At 36.7% G+C, this 21,681-nt stretch overlaps 1 protein-coding gene across 5 annotated transcripts in view; it reads right to left on the bottom strand.

Moving 5' to 3' along the window:
* The window catches only part of LOC114054137 (piezo-type mechanosensitive ion channel component 2), a 527,965-nt gene that overhangs the window by 316,232 nt on the left and 190,052 nt on the right, over positions 1-21,681 (bottom strand). For all 5 annotated transcript variants that reach the window (XM_027877280.1, XM_027877282.1, XM_027877281.1 and 2 more), the window contains exon 3: positions 5,013-5,138. In XM_027877280.1, coding sequence (XP_027733081.1) covers positions 5,013-5,138 — 126 coding nt within the window. The remainder of the gene's footprint in view (positions 1-5,012; positions 5,139-21,681) is intronic.

Below are 21,681 nucleotides of genomic sequence, written 5' to 3'. Positions count from 1 at the left end.
GGCTAAAGGTACATGAGTTTTAAAAGCGGGAGAGTAGCAGTTAGAAAAAACAAAATTAAATCCTATATAAACCAATACTTGGTGGTCTTGGGTTGGAATAGAATCTATGATTGCAAAACCTGACCTGTCTGGTTTATTTCATTTTGATTTACCCATGTCTTGGATAGGGCAAAAAAGGTTCAGAATGCACAGCCTTGCCTGTCTAGACAGTTTTTGCTTTTCAGTTTAAGATTTGCTACTTTATTTCTGCAGATGCCAAAAAAGTCTAACCTTCAATACTTGGAGGATTAAAGAACTGAGTTTGGGTTTACTGCTATAGCAGTGTAATCTCAACTCCAAATGTACAAGAAACAATAATATTAGTGAGGTGCCGTCAGCAACTCTGTAATTCCAATAGTCAGGGTTTCCATTACCCACCCCAGTATGATTTTCAAGGGTTTATATAACATGATCACCAAAAAAAAAAAAAATGCTGTAGGCTGAAAACCTGGTCTGTGTCACTCTTGCACCAAATGAGTTTTTAAAGTCTGGTTTGTGCTTCTCTTTTATCCTGATTCAAATATGTATTAGTTTTAAATGCTACACACAACACCAAAAAAACTCTTAAAACCAATGAGCCAAGCCTATTACACACGGTACTGGCTTACTCAGAATGCATTAATGAATTTTGGATACTCCCATACAAGCTTTCAATGAACTAAAAGTGATCAGTTCAATTTTTTTTTATAATTTCTACCAAAAAAAAAAAACCCTACCAAAATATAAACTACTAACATAAACCTCTCTTTTTCACATCAGACAACTTTGTACAGTGGAAACATCACTTGATTTGAAGCTTCGGCTCTGCCAATTATTAGCTGTATGAAACTGTCTATATCATTTATTCTTCCTGACACCATAAAATAGAGGTAATGATATTTATACTAAATACAGGGTTCTTGTGACAATCAAATGAGACTATAAAGTGCCTTGTAGACTGATTGAGTATTGTTATTGCTATCTCCTTCACAATAATTACTCTCTGATGCCTAATCAAGATACACAGAGATGACAGCTCTTGAGGGCTATGCTAACAGAAGGGAAAGACTTTAGGTACGATTCCTCTGGCAGATCATGTATCTGCCATTCATGGGCCAATCTAGCTAAGTTTTGGAGAGACACACCATTAGGTTGACCACAACGTGGTGTTCATTTTCCTTATAGACACTCTCAAAACCCATCTACTAAGCCATGCATTTGTGGAGAGAATACCACACCAACAAAATCAGGGATGCTTGAAGTATTCAGATGTCACCCTGGAGATCATTACTAAACTGAAACTATCTATCTCTTCTTTTAAACCCATATAAATTCCTAGGGGAACTCAACTAAATTTGGTCCTTTATGGAGGAAAGTGAGAGGGAATTTCAGTTCAGAAAACCAGTAAAGTTTCCATCACCCTTCAGTTTTTTTTAAGACTTTCACAAATAAATAATCAAGTCAATTAATAAAGGCCTTTCATATGGTTGCTAGAAACTATTATCTAGGAACCTATATATATATATATAATATATATTTATATATATAATATATATATATATTATATATATATATATATATATATATATATATATATACACACACATGTAACTGATAGGGTGGGAATAAGAGGCTCTAACTCCATTGGAGAGGAGGTTGAGGATATAAGAAAATGTCTACAAAAAAGCACTTGAAGGGAACAACTTAGTTTCTTTTATACTGTTATCCAAGGAATAGTTGTTACAACTGGAATAACTGCCTAGCCCCTACGGAGCAATATTTACACTTCAAAGAGACTTTTATCTGCTAAGACATTAGGCTAATCACACCTTCAGGTCAGAGATAATTTTGGCCCTAGGGAATTAGATATTTGGCAAGCCAAAGGAAAGTCATATACTTTTATTTGGTTTGGATGAGGGTAGGTTGTGAGGCCTTCAGAGAAGGAAAACTGAAGATTGCATGAGACTAAAAAAGGTTTGTAAGTAGGTGGGCAGGTGACTCAGCTGAAGGGGCACTTTGGTCTCTTTAGCTTTTAATTTTCTGGTTACTAATTCTAACTTGTTCTTAATCTATGAAGATGAAAATTATTTTCTTTTATGAAAATAAATCAAAATACAGAAAGGATTTTCTATTAAATTCAAAAAAACTACTATGGCACTACAATTACTTCTAAATCCATAAGACTGGTGCCTGACAAGCCTATATCTGTAATATTCTTAGTCATTAAGTAACTCCCAATAATTGCATGTTTAAAAGTACTTCATTTTTTTTAAAATATGGAACTGTTTGCCACTTTTGTTATTTATATTCAAACATATATTTGAATTGACTGAAAGGTTACAATAGTATCAAAAAGGCAATAAACCTTTGGTCAATTGGTCACAAGCTGGGAATAAATGTGCTTTTTTACATTTAAGGTCTAGATTGGTATGCATTTCATGCCCATGAAAGCGGGGACAGTATTTTGCCATTTTTGTGTCCCCAGTGCTCAGCAAAACATCTGGAATATAATAGAAGACTAATAAATGCTCATGGACTGACTTTTGGCAGCCCTTGACACCACTGAATTAACTTTTCTGAATACATTTTCCTCTCCAGCTTTTCATGACGCATCTCTCCTGTTTAGTCTCTTATTTATCTGACTACTAAATCTCCTTTGCTGGTTCTTTATCCTTGTCACATCCACATACCCACTATGTGTAGGGGCTCCCTCAAGGTCCTGTCTTCTGTCCTCTTATCTTCTCTCTCTATACCAGGTTCTTAACTGTTTTTGTGTTATGGACCCCTTTGGCAGTCTGGTGAAACCCAACAATCCCTTCTTAGTTTTTAAGTGCAAAAATAAAAAAGGATTACAGAGAAAACCAATTATATTGAAATACAGATTTTTTTTTTTCCCATCCAAGCTATGGGACTCCTGAAATATGTCCATGGACCCAGGTTTGAGAAGCACTGCTTTATATTATTTTGCTTGGTGATCTTATCAACTCCCATGGTTCAATTTTCATCTGTATGCTGATACCCAGATCTATATTCAGCCCTAACCTCTCTCCTAGGCTTCAATCTCACATTATCAATCTCTTTTCATTCATACCAACCTCCAATCCAACATGTACACAATGGAACACATTATCTCTGCCCCAAATCTTCCCTTCATCTTAATTTTCCTATTTTTGTGGGGGGTACCTCCATCCATTGAGTTATCCAGGCTCCCAACCTTGATGTAATTCTTGAATCTTCACTTGGACCTAGGTCATATATCTAATTTTTTTTTTCAAATTTTGTCATTTTTTTTGCCTTAATCACATATCTCAGATGTGCCCCCTTCTTTTCAGTCACACAGATGCATCTATAGTGTAGGCCCCTACCATGTTATCCCTGGACTGTTGCAAAGGTTTTTGGTTAGTCTCCATCCTTCAAGTTTTACGCTACTCCAGCCCATCTACTGCTCACCTGCCAGTGATCTTTGTAAAGGACAAGTCTGACCATGTTACCCCATTATTCAATAAACTCCAGTTACTCCCTATCAGCTTCAGGATCAAATATAAGATTCTCTGCTTGGAATTTAACACCCTTCTAAATGTGGTCTCTTCTTTTCATGCTTTATTCCCCCTCCACAATCTACAATCCAGCCACACTGGCGTACCTGAAATCCTCCTCTTCCTCATTCTGACTTCTAAACTTCAAAAATAGCTCAAATTTGAGCTAATAGAGGCCTTCCTTGTCCCTTTCCTTAACCACCCACTCACAGCTTTCAGGTTAATTTTTTCTACTCTGTATTTATCTTGCATGTACAGTTATTTACATATTATCTCTCTCATTAGAATATATGCTGCTTGAGGGAAAAGGCTATTTTTTTTAGGCAATTGGGGTTAAGTGACTCGCCCAGGGTCACACAGCTAGTAAGTGTCAAGTGTTTGGTCTGAGGCCGGATTTGAACTGAGGTCCTCCTGCCTTCAGGGCCGGTGCTCCATCCACTGCGCCACCTAGCTGCTCCGAAAAGCCTATATTTTTACATTTCTTTGTAACCCCAGAGTTTAACACAGGGTCTAGGCCATAGAACACATTTAATAAATGCTTGTTGTTTCACTGACTAAAAATGATTAGAAAATTATAGTCAGAATGGACCAATTAGAAACATAAAGTCTGGGTTGGAGATAAAATTATGACCTGTGGTGAAAGCTGTTTCCTATATATTATGACCAGTAGCCCTTCAAGCATCAGTATAATAGAGATTTACTTACCTTAGAGTTTTGACTTTGATGTAACAGATCAAGAATAAGGCTTTAAATGCTTTAAAATGTGTGGTATTAACACAAATTCACAAATAACCAGAAGGTATTGCTAAGTAAAACTCAGTTGTTAGTCAGAAAAAATGTCAGATATTTCATGGTTTATTTTAATCTTCATATCTTTAACAGTACAGCAAAGTTGGGAGGTCCACCCCCCCCCCACCCCTCTGCAAGGAGTTACTCAATAAAGGCAGTTTTATATAGACTCTTCAGTTTTTCCTTCTGCCTCATTTAAGTTTTATTTAGTTGTATTCATTAAAATAAAGTGAAATTTGGATATGTTCATCTGCTAGTATCTTCCTAGCTCAGGTCTCGACAGCAACAAACATTGCAACAGTCCTCTAACTGTTCTCTCTGCTTCTTCTCTCTCCCTGCTCTATGACATCCTACATGTCACCACTACCTTCAAGGCCCTACTTCTGTGCATCTGAGACTATGTCTTATACATTGTGGGAATTTAATCACTAAGCTTTCGGGGATTTGTTTGTTACTTTGCACATATGAAAACAATTCACACATTGTTGAAAACAATTAAATACTTTGGTATCTATTATGAGCAAGAAGGTACAATTTTAGAGAATATATTTACCCAGCATTTTGTGAATAAAGGGCCATTGAATTACTCCTGAACATAACAAGTAGAGACTTTCATTAGCAGCGATATGACCACCATATACATGCAATTAACACAACCCCCATACTCACAGTTATAATTAGGTGCGATCCGATGTTGAGCCTCCAGGCTAGCTAATGTAATGTGAAAGATAATATGCAGCAACAGGAATGATAGACTGGTGAAACACAGGGACTTTAACAAGCGTCCCGTATGTCCTGGAAAACAAAAAACATGCAAACTATGAGAACATTTAGAATACAATAAAGCTAGTTGTATTTATCTTCATTTCTGATTTTTTTCTGTTACTTTATCTGCCCCCACAGTGTTGCTATGAATAAAATATTTTATAAAATTTTAAGGAGATACAGAATTATTCTAACTTAAATTAAAAACCTTCAATTTAGTAATAGAATTGATTATACTATAAATTAGTAATGTAACCAACAAAAAAGACACTGATTTGCCCATATACTTTAGTCAAGAAAGATTCCATTCTTGGTAAAAGTTATCAACAAGGAGGTATGCTCATAATAATCAATTTAGAAAGAGCTAAATTTATAAGAAATGATGTTTTCATGCTTAATTTCCTTTATAAGTTTGATTTTTTATTGGTTCTAAATTGAAATAACTGTGGTTACATTAGTCAAAACTGATCAGAGTGATATTTTCTCATTTACGTCTTTCTATCCCCAGCACTTAAGTCAATGTCTGGCATATAGTAGACATGTAATCAATGCTTGTTGGTTCACTGTGTCTGTCTCTCACACACACACAAGTTTTAGGGGACAATATTTTAAGCAAAAATTCATTACTTATGACTTCCAATCTAATCTTATTTTTCACTTGTATTCATTTTTGTAATCAGGCCTCAAATACTTGGCTCAAAATTGCACCCCTCTCATCTGCATGCTATTATCATAACATCTAAGTGGGGACAAAATACTATTAATGCAATATCAGTTTTGTTAAAAATCATTGATAAGAGTGCTATTCAAACAAGTGCTAATTCCAAGTCACCTACAATGCTCTTTCTTTAGTGAAAATTTTAGTCAATATGAACTTTCTTCATAGTCTTTTTAAATTCATATCTTTCAAATGAATAATATTTTGCTAGTATGCATAGTGTCCCAAAACATTTTTGGACATCCTGTATATGTATTTTAATTGCTTACGTACTTTCCCCAAAAATTATGGTTTTGTGTGTTTGCATGTCTGTATATGCACATGTGCACGTGTGTATATAGTATATTTATATATGTGTATGTGATAGCTATATACCAAATATTGTTAATTTAAAAAGTCTATACTTATTTTTTATGAGTCAGATTTGAGGAATAAGGGTGCTACATCGAGAATAATAACATCTCTGAATATTTCAGATCTATGATTCCATGGACAGGAATTTGCACTGGATAGTGCTATTTGCACTGACAATTTTTTTTTTACATTTTATTAAGTGATTCCATGAATTGCTATAGCCATAAATTCATCATCTACTTGTCAATCTATTCTTGACAATCTCCTCTACTACCACTAGACTGGACTCAGTTGACGGGCTCTCACCATTCCCTTACTTGAAGCCTTTCCAGTTTTATAGGGCCTGACAGAGGTTAGCAATAGTCTGTAAGAGTCGATTATCACTACTCTATAGTAAGGCACCGGAGGAGAGCTCTGTAGGAAGACTTTGTTATCTATCATATACAGAAAAGTACAGGTGTCTCCAAAAGTACAAAGTCAACTACAACACTTGAAATCTCTGTTTATGCTGGACAAAGCATGTACAAAGCATGCATTATACACTCTGAAGAGTCTTCTATTAAAACCAAATTTCTCCAATGAATAAACAAAGCTTGAATGTGTTTATAAAATAAGATTAATTTCTGATGTGATTAATGGTGATAATAATAATAATAATAACAACAACAATGATAATGATGATGACAAAACCATCTTGGTGACAATATAGACCACTTCCACATATAGATCATACCCCTAAAACATGATTTCTTCCAAAGGTAAATGATATATAGTTATCCGAAAAATAACACTGATAAAAACCTTCATTTTCTAGATTGAAGAACGCCTCACATGGTCCACTGCATCTAGTCAATCCTAATCATGCTTCACATTTTAAACAAGTCATCTTCATATCTGACACTGTGAGCATACCAATCCAGGCAATAAGCTCGCCTCTACTCCCCAACTCCCACCCCCCCCATAATTAAATGTGTGAGAGTCAAGTTACCCCCCTATGGTTACAATCATCACTTCCGTAAATTTCTAAATCTAAACACCCCGCCTAGTCATTATTCCACATATGTATTGGCTCCTTCATTGGAATGTATGTTCTTTGAGTGCAGGGTTTGTCTCACATTTTACTCTCAGTGCTTAGTATAGTTCTTGGCACACAGTAATTGTTTAATAAAAGCTTTTTTTTATTTATTCATTTCATTCATTAACATAAAATAAGATTTTGGGGGCAAGTGTGCTCTAATTCATACCAATATGACAATAACAGCATTTGAGAAGAGAAGCAGGCCCTGACTTGTGATTTCATCAATTTAGGGAAATGTTAAAATGTAAATGAAAAGATCATTAAAAGTCAGTCAACTTTTACTAACTGAAAAAATAGTGACTTAGAATACCAATACTGAAACATACTTTCCTTTTTAAAATCAGCAAGGCAAGGGACTGCTAAGAAAGAATGTTTTATATATATTTTAAGATGTTGTCAATGTATTGGATTTTTTTCTTAATTGATTTTCTTTGTTATAAGGGAGGGTTCAATCTCAAGCCAGCTAGAGAGCTATTTAAAAGATGATGTAAAAATAAATGCATCAATCAAACTTTTTATAATTAGAGAAACTGTAATGGGAAAAAAATCTGGCTTAGTATATAAAAGACACATTGAATTATTTGCAGGTATAGTAAGTGCCGAAAGCTATTTTTCCTTTATCGATTTTTAAAGAAAATGTTTTCTAAGTACTCAGCAACAATACATACACACATATGTGTATATATGTGTATATGTACATATGAATGTATATATGTGTATACATACATAGATATATAGATATGTGTGTGTACATATATGCATACATATGTGTGTATGTATGTAGATAGATAGCTAGATAGTCCCACTACCATCTGAAATCCCAATCCCTCCACATTTTGGTAGCATGATCTTCCTAAGCTACTGTGGCCAGGAAGAATCATCATCACCTGGCAATAGTGAGAAGCTTCAGGGGCAGCTAGGTGGTGCAGTGCATAGAGCACTGGCCCTGAAGTCAGGAGGACCTGAGTTCAAATCTGGCCTTAGACCAAACACTTGACACTTACTAGCTGTGTGACTCTGGGCAAGTCACTTAACCCCAATTGCCTAAAAAAGAAATTGACTAGAATAGTGAGAAGCTTCTCCTGCTTTACGAAGCCTCACTCTTAGAAGATGTTAGAATAGGAGCTCACATTCAATATAGCACTTAAACAATCTATCCCTATCTAAAGTTCTATTCCAAGCTCTGCTAGCTCAGTGAGGGCCTGTCAGAGCTTTGTTCCATTGCTAGAGTCTTCCTGAATCAAGGATTGTCTTCACTTTTCAACAAGGCACCAGAATAGGACTTTTAGATAGGGGATCATAGCCTGAAGTCCATCAATAGATTTCAAGTGGTCACTGAACTTGCCTGGGAAAAAAAAATGACATCTTTGCTGTCACTAACTTCTAATTAAAATTTGAAATTATTTGAAAACTCCTCTCCCCTGAGGAGTTCATGGGCTTCACCAGACTACAGATGGAATCCATCATGTACTCATGTGTGTACACATGTGCGCACACACATACATACCATGTTAGAATCTCTGGCTTAAGAAAATACTATAGCAACAGATACTGGAATTGTGATTTCACTGGTATGAAGAACTGTCAGAGAAGGAAATTCCTTCTACTGATACAATTTAGCACTTTGCACTTCACTGCCTAGAGCACTGAGAGTATACATCCAGTATACATTAAAAGTTGGTACTCAAACCTGGGGTCTCCCTGGCTCTGATGACAGCTCTCTAACCATTACACTCTTTGTTTCTTATCACAGCATGGCTTTATTACTCATATATAAACTTGGCATCAGCAAATACATGTGTGGGGAATTTTTTGTGGTTAGATTACTGATGTGCCCTCAGCGTGACATTTTATGGAATGGCCCCAACCCCAGTACAAACAGATGGGTGTTGTTTAAAATTAATTGCAGGCTAAGTTCTTTTGCTGTGGCCCAGGAGACTTCCATTAAAATTGATGGAATGAGTTTCTGAGTCAGGCAAAGCCATATCATGAGAAATGACATATCCCCTACATCAATGTTTTCAATACTTTCTCCCCATGAGATATGCCACCAAAATGCTGCCAAACATGCCTTTCTTGTACTCCAATCAGATTCAGTTGTGTCTACATATATATCTTCTAAGTTAAGCCTCAACTGAAAAAGATATAAAGTTTCTTAAGAAATTAGATCATGTGCACATACAACAAGATTTTGAGAGAATGATTCCTCTGTAGGAGGAAAGAAGGTTTCCAATGCCCAACTTAATTTCTGGGAAGGATAATACCAATAGTTTTGTTTCCTCCTGACCTGGGACAGATTGAGACCATATGTGGAGGACATAATGGTTTTGGGGAAAAGAGATTGAGCATGATTGGACTGAAGTCTAAACAAGAGCCAAGTAGAGGAGATGACCACTAGAGGAGAAAGGAAAGAAACCTGGCTGTGGCTGGCATTGAGCACAATTCGGCTCTATAGTCACCATTGCTGACCTTGTCCACTGAGGCTAGATTAAACAGCTGAGGCCAGAGCAAGAGCAGCATCTAATAGGTGGTGACCTAGAGTTCTTAAACATGTTGAAGTGCTGCTTTCCTCTCATTCCCTATTTATCAAAGGGGGAGGATTTTTATCCAAAGTTCTTCTTTTCTTTAAGTTTGTTCATAGTTCCTGATTTAATTCATAGTAGCTGACTCTAGATAAAATGTGATTGATCATAACTTTTTCAAAGTTTGGGTTGAAGTTTTCCTGAAAAGGACTTGCAAAAGAGAGGGATAGTTATCGACTTCAGTAAACAGGCAAAGGTGAATTATTGGTAAATCTTGAGATTTAAGCCTCAGAAATGATATGAGAAAAGTGATATTAACTTAACAATTTTAATTAAATGTCACAAAGCAGGTAAAGCTTGGTCCTATGTTTTTCCTTTAGGCAAAAGCAATTCATCATTCAACATTGTTGTTTTTTAGGAGTGGTCACACTAACTTCTCCATTGTATCTCCTCTCCTCCTACATATGCACAGAGAAATCTTTCTTTGCTGTTAGAGTTGAGGGTGACTTTGTTCAGTTGGAGGAGAAAATCTTGACCAGTTGGAGAAGAAAGGGGGTGTTGGGATCAGGAAGGTAATGCTCACATGGCAAAGGTTAGAACCTGAGAAAAGAAGTATCCCTCCCATTCTTTTTCATCTTCAGCCAAACAAATTTCCCAATACTTTACACCAATGGTTCCAAACTCAAAATAAAAATAAAAAAAAATGTACCTCACAGGGAGGTACATATTGACTTAAAAGAACACAATTTAAAATTAGCTATGTTTTATTGATTATTTATTTATTTATAATTTTAAAAAATTAAGTTTGATAAACATTTCCCAATTATATTTTAATCTGATTTTAGGTAGCACTCAGTAGTTTTGCTGGATACAGAGGCCTTTGCATTTGACAATATCACTCTACATATAATATGGAAATCTGAAGAGAGATGAAATTTGAAAATCATGGTGTGAAACAAACTTCTATGTCTGAAGAAAAAAGGGTTTACCTTCAGCCCAATGAAGTAAGGGTCTTTGTTTAGAGTTCTCATAATAGTATAATTATTTTTCCTACAGCCAAAGAGTTGTAGGAATAATTTTAATTTGTACTTTTTTTTTCTGGGCATTGGAACTGATTTATTAGGAGTTAATTATATATTTAGGCAATGAAATCAAAAGCCACTCAAAGTTTTGTCCCAGTCTTAGATTTTCCTTCCCACCCAAATTTTTTTAGAAGCTGTTTGAGAAGCATTGTGAAAGTTTAGTCATAAACTACAAATGATTCTTCTTCCATTCTTTACAAACTTATTTAAAATTTTTGCAATTATTGAAGAGTGACATAAAGACTTTTCAATACCCAAATTCGGAAGACAGGTGTTACAGCAATGCCTGGGAATGTTGGTTAGCAGGTATCTGGTAGTAGTAATACTAACTGGACCTTATTTTTTTAGGACCCTATCAAAGCCAAGGTGATATGCAACAAAGAGGCAGAGTGGTACAGTGGAGAGAATATTGGTTTTGGAGCCTAAAGTCCTGGGTTCAGATCCTGCCTCTCTGATACTTCCTTGGAACTTCAGGCAAGTCACAACCTCCCTGGTTAAGTTTCCTCATCTGTAAAAGGAAAAAGTTGGACTAAACAGTGTGAAGATCTATGAGCAATCTGGTTAACAAATTAATTAAAATATCTCTATTATACAACCTGAAAAATTTCCTCAGAGCTCCCAAAGTCACCCAAATATGTGTGTGTATGTGTGTGTGTGTGTGTGTATGTGTGTGTATGAGAGAGAGAGAGAGAGAATATCAATCAAGAAACACTTATTGAAAACATACTATAATTGTCAGGAACTTTCTATGCACTGTGATTACAAAGACAAGAATGATTTTTTAAAAATGCTCTTGCCCTCAAGGAGCTTACTTTCTAATTATGACAGCAGCAACATGAATACAGCAGTTAGGACACACAAAAATACAATAAAACATAGCTAATTTTAATTTTTGGCCCTCTAAGCTAATATGTACCTCTCAGAGATCTATTTCTACTTGAGTCTGACATCATTGGTTTAGAGTATTTGCAGATTTGTTTGGTTGAGGATGAATATCAAAAAGATGCATGCTCATTTTTTCTCTCAGGTTCTAACCTTTGTCATGTGAGCATTGCCTTCCTGGTCCAGATACCCCCTTTCTTCTCCAACTGGTCAAGACTCACTAATTATCACCCTCAACTCTTATATTAGCACCTTCCTCTGTGGCCCTAGTGTAGCCAGCACCAAAATGAATTCAGCAGAAATCAAAATCACGTGGCAGAGAAAAAACACAACACAACAAAACAAAACATTTTTAAGTTGATTTAATCAAGAGTTAGATTAGTAGTACTTATGTTCTCTGAACCACAAGCATGTAGCCATTGTAATGACGGCCTCTACAGTAGTCTTAGAATAAAACTATTTCAAGAGTCCACACAATAGTTGGTGGGAATTAGGGTGAGGGAAGAGGGTTGACCACTGTATTCTACTTGGTCCCAGCCCAAGTGTTACCATGACATAGCTTCTGTCAGGGATGATGTGTTTTGCTTATGAAGTTCTAAATTTGTTATAAATTTAAGATCTTTTGACATTGGCAATTGTACCTCTTTGCACATTATTATAATTGGCATTTATAGAATGCTTTTAAAGTTCAAAAAATAATTTTCTCACATCAATCCTGTGAGGTAGGTAATGCAAGTACTATTGATTAAAGCTAAGAGAGCTTCAGTGGCTTACTCATAGATACACAGCTACTCTTTTACATTCCCTAGTTATCTTTAAACTCAGCTGAAACTCCACCTTCTACAAGAAGTCTTTCCTGATTCTACAGCTGCTAGTGCCATCCTCCCCCAAATTACGTTATTATTACTTAGTATATATTTTCTTACACTTATCATGAGAGTTAGCATTTTGGGGAAAGTGTGTGTGTGTGTGTGTGTGTGTGTGTGTGTGTAATGGGAACTTGCTTTGTGTGTGCCCACATCTTCTAAAGTGGAGGTGATGTTAAAATTGTTATCTTGTTCTGGTCCCACTGACCAGCTCCTTTCCTCTTCTAGTATAGTATGTATATAAGTAGCTAGTATACAGTAACAACCACAGAAAGTAAGATTACAAAGAGCAATCTAGAAGTCATGTATAGACTGTCCTAAAGATAAAAGAAACATAATTTGTAAACTGTATCACATATTAACCAAAGAAGTCATATCCTGTAATACATGATAAGTCAGGGGAAGCCATGTAGACCTTTCTGTCTGGGCATTTTGATCCTATGACCCATACATCTCAGAAAAGTTATAGGAGTAAAATCAGCAGAATACCAAATGTTACTGATAACTTTGAGATGATATAAATATGTTAACTTTAAAGTTTTACTGATAACTTTGACATGATCTGGATATGTTAATGAACTAACCCCAAGATGACATGGATAAGAGTTCATCTGTCACCTACAAAAACCCTATAAATGAGACTCAAACTCCTGTCCACTCCCCTCCCCCAGGATACTTCCATATCCATTGTGTCCATACTGCCTAGTGCTCCTGATTCTAATCCATGGTTACATGGGTAATACTCTCTCCCCATTCTCTTCCCACCCTACCTGTCTTCCTTCACCACCTCATCCCTGTCTCCACACCATCTACTTTTATACGCCATCTCACCCCTTTAACTCTCTATACTTTCTGTGCCTTGTACTCTTACATCCTCTGTGTGACTGCAGTCTCATTTCCCACTGCCATCATGGTCTTTCCTTGCAAGTATCCAAAGAACCAGGCATGCCTGCTCCATTTCATAATTGATAAGGTAATTAGCAATTCAGAGGCACCTTGCATCTGGGAGTGGGTTCCCTCCCATCCTCCATTCTCCTACTACCGACTGTGTAGCTGGAACAGACTGAGTTTTTACAACAGGCAGAATGGGGTAGTACCACTCTCTTTCCTGTGTCCTCTTTCCTACTACTTCCAGAGGGTGATCATTACAAAACTGACCTACAGAAAAGTTGCCATGAACTGAACTGGGAAGGGGTGGTACCTTCCTCCAATCTCTCTTTATATTCTATAAGTTTAAGAAGTGGGCCCAAGGTCTCTGTTTATTCTGATTCCTTTGTCCTCCTCAGTCTCAGAAGCAGACAGAAATGTCCACTGGACCCAGGAGTTTCAGTCATGGAGACCTTGGAGCCAAGATTCTAGGTATGATGTTGTATCTAGCCACTTTGTCAGGGAAGCCAGGCAAAGCAAGGATGCCTGAGCCTAAGGAGAGGTCTTGTAATTAGAAGTTCGGACTGTGCTCTATAGAAACTGAGCTAAACTGTGAAAGTATGGGAGTGGTTTCCCTACCATTTTTTCAGAGACTGAGGTGGTAAAGGGATGAGGGGAATGGAATTATGCCTCATGTATTGCAGGAATTTTGTCTATTTGTTAATACACATTTCAACAAAAAATTCCTTTGTAAAAACTAATCTGATTCTTAGTGGCTAAATTGAACTGGAGTGTAGGAGACACCCCCTATAATTGAGGGAACACCATTACTTGGGCCTGGAGCCAAAGGCAGAAAACCTAGACACACCTGAGTTCTGTTAAGGGTGGAGAAGAACAGTGAAGGAGAGAAGAGTAGCATATCTGCTTTTTAGGCAGTGGGAGCTAGGGTGGGCAATGTTACATATACCATAATCATAAAAGAAGAGGAATAAGTGGAAGCTGCAACTTTCAGGAGAAGTATACCTATAGGAAAGTAATAAAGCAGTAAATATATCTTTACAGAGATCCTGATCTTTTTGATGAATTTCACTGAAAGTCCCAAACACCTGAGAAAAAATGGGCTTCCAAAGGATGAGCCTGAGAGTGAGTCAACCCATAGGGACAGTGAGCTATTTCCAAGAAAGCCTAAAGGAATTAAAATCCCCTCTCAAGCACTCTTAGTCTCCTTTGTATGCCTTCTACCACCTCTTTTATTTCATGACACCCATTATTTAATGACAAGGAAAGAAGGGAAGTATTCCTGTATCATTTTTCTGTGTTTCTGATTGATTTAGCACGTGTGTGTGTGTGTGTGTGTGTGTGTGTGTTTCTAGGTAAACAATTTTGCAACACAAAAGATCACTGTAGAGCAGTTTTAGAACTCAAGGGTGAGAAGAACTTTGTGTGTGCAAAAAGAAGAGGTACAAACTGCTGGCTCAATCAGGGTCCAAGAATTATCAACTCATAAAATGTCTTCATGCCCACAGACTTAGTTGTCTAAGTCAGTAATGTGAAAATAAAATTGAGAGCACTAAGCCATACATAAGGATCCTTGCATGCCTCTTAGGAAACCATAAATTTTTCTATTGTATTTTTATTTATTTTGTCAAATACTCAGGAATGTTACAGGCTATCTATTTGACACCTCCCCTCTACATTTCTGTTCTTACTGCTCACCCAGGGGTTTAACATTCAGGACCTGGAGGACCCAGGTGAATATAACCTTGCTGACAGAGGAAAATATTTACTGTCAGGACTCAGCCTCGTTTAATGAAAAGAGTACTTGGTTCAAGAGCCCTACTACTAAATTTCTGTGTTATTTTGGGCAAATGATTTCATTTCTCTGGGTCTCAGTCTCCCGCTCTATTAAAGAGTGATTTTGGACTGCAGAGTGTTACCTGTAACTGCATGACCCCTTCCTCCTACTTCTTGCACTGCATAGCCTGCCCTCTGCTTCTAGAGCTTGAGCCAACCCTCTCAGTACTATATCATTAGTTTACAGGACAAGAGCCTGCATGGCATCTCATCCTTTGTTCTTACCTTGATCACCATATGTCTCCCCAAGCCTTTTATGGGTCTCGTCAATAATAGGATTACAGAGTAAGATTCCAAGGTAATTTAATCCAACCCATCATTTTACTGATAGGAAACTGAATTTCAGAGAGACTAAATGTCTTATCCGAAGTCATATGGGTAGTACTTTGTAGAGGTGGGATTTGAAATGAAGCTCTTTGCTTCAAAATCCTGCCTTCTTTCTACTGCAATATGCTGCTTCTGGTTTTTACAATTATCCTGGAACCTCCTGTTTATAACAATGTTTCTAGGGGAAAATTCATTCTGACTTTGAGAACCTAACTTACTAATGAACTTTTGGAGCACTGAACTTCTAGGTGGCCTCTATCTGTATCTAACCAACTCTCACCTAGGAAGCAATAGAAGAAACCTGTCTATAAAATATAATGGCCCCAAATCCATGTAGGCCTTCACATGGCTACTTAAGTCATGTGTATTTTAAGAAACATGTGTATGCAAGGGTAAAAGGTCTCGTTTGGTGGCTATAGGGACCAGGGTGAATCATACCAAGAGCCATTCCTCAACCTCAACATTTTTATAAAAGTAATTGAGTTTAAAATGGATATTAAGGAGAATATGGAAATGGAGGAAAATGATGTCACCAATGAGCAACACAAAGCTTAGGATATATCTGAAAGGTCAAAGAGATAGTGGAGATGTTTACAAGCCAACTAAACCCACCAGCCTTATATCAGCTGCCAAAAACATGTTCTTCGTCTCTGGCAACCACTTGTATGTCGAAGCAATAGCTCAGAAACTGGGGACCCCCTAAAGAGCCCTGAAGTAGTAATCTAGATTCACCACACTGCAGACTTGGTTCAGTCTGGCACAGAAAAAACAAGAAAACCACAAACTAGGGAACAATCAACCACTGGGCATTTCCAGTGATTTTCCTGATGTAGGTATGGGACTCTGTGCGTTCCCTAGTGCCTCACATAGAGTAATAAATAATTGTTGATTAATTCATTGACCAAAAATTTCCTGTTCAGAGCTTTACAGGCAGAATGTATCTCATGGCATAATCAATATTTGATGAATGCATAAAATAGCATTTATATAGATAGCACATCAAGGTTTTCAATGTGACTTACAAATATTATCTCATTTTATCCTCACATAAACCCTGGGAGGTAGATGCTCTTATAACCCTCATTTTACAGATGAGGAAAGTAAGGCAGGCAAAGGGTAAGTAACTTGCCCATTGTCACACAACTAGTAAGTGTCTGAGGTTGGATATGAACTAAGGTTTCTTTGACTCCAGTATCTGAATGAATGAATGAAGCAAAGACATTCTTCTTTTCAACCAAGTGCATTAGTAAAGAAGGGATAAAACTCCCAATATAAAATGACAGCATCTGTACTGTCCTTTATATTTGAAAAGCATACATTTTGTAACATTGGAGGAAGACACGAACTTGAGGGTTTGCACTGCTAACTTGCATAAAGAATCTATAAAATTGTTCATTTTCTCCCTTTTTTCCCTTCACATTTGAACATGGAACCTATGCCATGTAAAGAGTAGAAAAGTTAGAATAAAGGTAAGTTAGCTGCCTGAAATGCATTAGACAATTGGGCAAAGGCCAGCATTATAAATGCTTTATGTAAATTAAAGGAACTTGATATGGAAATGAAAACAGAAAAGTAGTTGTAACTCAAACTAAATACCCACTTACACCCGCTTTTTGCAAGACTTCCTGTTTTTCTTAGATGATTTTGTGTTTAAAATGCTAGCATAATAGTACTATATCCTCAGCATCAATAGCTAGTAATAACCTTCAAGACAGTTCTAATCCTGACTGACAATTTCCAAAATATTTTGTCAGATAAGACTTGGAACTTAACACACTCAATTCCCCTGCCTAAAGAATTCCTCACAGAGAATGACTTCACTATTCTCAGTAATACAATGATGCAAGACAATCCCAAAGGACTAATGATGAAGCGTACTAACCGCCTCCAGATAAAGAACTGATATTCAATGAATACATACTAAAGCATGCTATTTTTCACTTCCTTTCATTTTTCTATTTGAGTCTTTTTATACAAAATGACTAATATGGAAATGTTTCACATAATTGCACATGTATAACCTATATCTGATTGCCTACCATCTCTGGCAGGGGGGAGGGGAGGGGAGAGAGAGAGAGAGGGGGAGTAATAGAATTTGGAACTCAAAATTTTAAATAAAAATGTGAAAAAAATTAAAAATAGTAAAGCCTGAAAAAAAAAGAATTCCTCACAGAAGTTCACAGGATATCCAGCAACACATCACTTCCCTTTGAATTTTATAGATATTTCTTACATGAATGGTAGTAAGCTAAGCACAATGATTCTTTTTAAAAAATTTAGCTTGTATTAACTGTTATGAGCATATACTAGTGATTGAGGCAATTAGGTAGAGTAATGAACAGAATACTGGACTTGGACTCAGGAAGACCTAATTTCTAATTCTGCCTGATACACTTATTAGCTGTGTGACCCTGGCTGAGTCACCAAACTTCTCTCAGCCTCAGTTTCCTCATCCTTCAAATAGTGATAATAACATCACTGACCTAATAGAGTTGTTGTGAGGATGAAATGAGATAATATATATGAAGTACTTTGCAAACCCTAAAGTTCTATATAAATGTTATTATCACTTTTATTTTTATTATTATTATTATTCCTCATCATATGAAACTCCTTATTTTTAGCTCAATGTTAATATTCTGTATACATACCCCAAATCACGGACTCCAGCTTGGAAGGGATTTCAGAGGCCACCAAGTCTAACTAGCAACTGAAAAACAAAATTCCTTCTACATGTTCAACAAATTTTCTTAAGGTCTTTACTTGAAGACATAACTGGATTGGAAACCAGAAGACCTAGTTCACTTTTTAGCTCTCCCACTTAATACTGTGTGCTTTTGGGCAAGGCACTTTTTCTGGGTCCTCCATTTCCTCATCTGCAAATAAGATGATAATCAGTTCTACTATCCTATGTCTGAAATAATGGTGGGAAGCTGATCATTTTTTCCAAAGAATTATAGGAATAGATTTTCTTTTAATCATTCCTGGGTATAGTAAAATCCCAAATCTTAGGAAAGATATGTCATCTCAAACCTGGGGCATTATCATATAGGCTTTTCTTCATTCTGGCCTGGATACAGTTACGGCAAGAACTAAAATATGAAGTCAATCAGCCCATCTCCTTCCATTCTCAACCACAAAAAACAAAACAAAACAAAACAAAACCCAACAACAACAATAAATTTTAGTTTGGACACCATCTTTGGTAATAATCATAAAGTGCTCTAACCAAAGGCTAGAGAAGTAACTCATTTCCGGACATTAGAAATTTGGCTTTGTTTTTGCAGGCAGCCCAGCTCAGAAAAAACAAACAAACAAACAAACAAAAAGAAAAACTAGGGTCAGCTCTTTCCCTTTGAACTAGAAGGAATCCCCTTAGAATTCTCTACTTGGATTAGGAGAGAGACAACCCACATCAGCCAACGGACATTAGCATAAGACCCAAGACTTCATTTCTATGCTAGCAGAAGTCCTTATTGTGTTGAAGGTTTCTTTCAAACCCATCTCAACTCAGAATAATTATCTGTCTCTGACTTGACAGTGCCTATAGTTAAGATGTAACCTGAAGTTTTAATGCTTAGAGCCTTTTGTCATCATGTATACCCTCAGTCTCTTAGGTGAGGAAAGATTTGTGAAAAAAGAAACAAAACACATACATACACACAAGTACACATATGCACACAGAGGTAGTCTATATCCAACTCAGAGAAAAAAAAGTTATATAATTGTAGTACTCAATTTTAAAATGACTGAGATATTCTAAAGGAAATGCTCAGATGATGATAAACAATTCACATTCATGTAACCCTTTAAGTTTGAAAAATATTTCCTACACAATGATTCTTTGAGAGGAGTAATCCAAGTATTATTAAACCTAAGAGGAAAGTGAGTTCAGATAAGTTGACTGACTTCTAAGTGTTGACATCACTCTGAGTTTTAGAAATAGGAGTTGAATGGTCCAGTTGTGCTCTTATGAATGAATGAAGAATGGGGGGGGGAAGCATTTATTAAGTACTTACTATGTACAAAGAACTGTGCTAAGTGCAAGTGATACAAATATTAAAGCATGATATTCCTTCTAAAAGAGTTCACATTCTAAGGGGGAAGACAACACAAATGGAAGGTTTTAGTTACAAGTCAGATGGAAAGGTCTCAAGATTTTAAAGAGAAATAGCAAGGCAAATAGTTAATGTCTCTTCTTTAATACTATTTCCACTGACAAAATCTTACCAAGTTCTAATGTTAAATCAACAATTTGATAGCGCCAATGACTTTATGGCAAAATTTTTTTTCTTCTGAGTCTTCAGTAACTATTACTGAAACATCTGCAAGTGCTAGTATGCGTTTCTATTTACTGGAATTGTGCCAAAAGAATCACTATCCTCAAGCCCTTAGGTTTAGGGGCATGGACTGTCCATCTGGGTCTAAGAGGAGATAGCAGTCAAAGTGGTAGTAAGTCATTTGACTTGCTGGGCACATGAATGTCCTGTCTCTCCCTCATGGTGCCTTGCTACTATAGCTAAACTGGCTTTGCCTGCCCTGTGAGTAGCGATTGGTTAACATTTGATTGGGAGGCCTGGAGTTTTCTTCACAGGAGTTGTCACTGGTTGTAGCTGCGAGGGTTGTGCTGAAGCTTGTAACTCTTATAACTTGAAGCATGGATTGATATTTTCATTCTCATGTGTTTATATACTTTAATGTTACTGTTGTTGTTTGTCCTTTGTTCTCAAAGAGGACCATGCCATCAGGAAGGTGATGCCATGACTTGCAAGTATAAATTGATTTGAATAAGGGAGGGCTTTGCAAAGTTACCAGCCTCACTTTCTCCTTCAGAGCCCATCTGAGTCTAGTGGCAAGATTTAGATCAGGATGACTGAACATGGCCCCCATATACTTTAATGAGATCTTACTAGACATGGTATTTTAGAAATGTTGCAAATTATTCCTTGCATATGACAAACAATCAGAAGATATTACATCTATGAGATTTTTTTGGTTGTTCTAAGAGAGTGGTCTGGGAAATTATTTTTAACCAACTTGGACTGGTAAGTTGTCAGTGTTTCAGTGAACAAGTGTTTATTAAGCATTTACTATGAACTTGACACTGTATTAAGTTCTAAGTATACAAAGAGAGGTAAGCGCATAGTCCCTGGATTCCAGAGAGAGTATTTCAGGACTGGACATGGAGAACAGCCAGTATAAAGGCACAGATTCAGAAGACAGAGGGTTAATTGCAAGGAACTGCAAGATATCTTGAGCATAAAGTATTTGGAGGGGATGAAAATGTAAGAAGGCTGAAAAAGAAGGATGAGACCATGTTGTGAAGGATTTCAAATGTCTATCAGAGGACTTCATATTTATTCCTATAGATAACAGGGAGCCATTGGAGTTTATAGAGGTGGTGGTGGTGGAAACATCAAATCTAGCTTTAAAAAAAATCACTTTGGCAGTTGAGAGAATATGGAATAGAGTAGGGACAAACCTGAGGCAAGGAGACCAATTAGGAGGCCATTGTATTAGTCCAAGTAAGAGGTAATGAAAGATTGTACCAAGGTGGTAGCTATGTGAGTAAAAAGGAGGGAAAGTATATGAGTTTTGTTATGAAGGCAGAAAGGATAAGAGTTGGTAGTAGACTGGATGTGTGGGGGGAGTGTGAGTTGAAAAGTTGAGGATGACACTGAGGTTGGAAGCCTGGGTAACTGGAGGATAGTGGTACACTTGACAGTAATAGGACGATTGGGAAGAGCAGGGAGGAGAAAATAAATGAGTTCTTTTTTGGACATGTTGAGTCTGAGATGTCAATGAGACATTCAAGATGTCCAAATGGTAGTTGGTGATACAAGACCGGAGTTCAGGAGAGAGTCTAAGGCTGGATATATTGTTCTGTGGATCATTTACATAGAGGTGATTATAAAATTCAGGAGAGTTGATGAGATTATTAAGTGAGAAGAGAAAGAGAGAGAGAGAGAGAGAGAAAAGAAGAAGAAGAAGAAGAAGAAGAAGAAGAAGAAGAAGAAGAAGAA

Source organism: Vombatus ursinus, unplaced genomic scaffold (assembly GCF_900497805.2).
Source record: "Vombatus ursinus unplaced genomic scaffold, bare-nosed wombat genome assembly UNPS02014812.1, whole genome shotgun sequence".
In the NCBI taxonomy this organism is placed as follows: domain Eukaryota; kingdom Metazoa; phylum Chordata; class Mammalia; order Diprotodontia; family Vombatidae; genus Vombatus; species Vombatus ursinus.
This window is presented reverse-complemented; position numbering and strand designations above follow the sequence as displayed.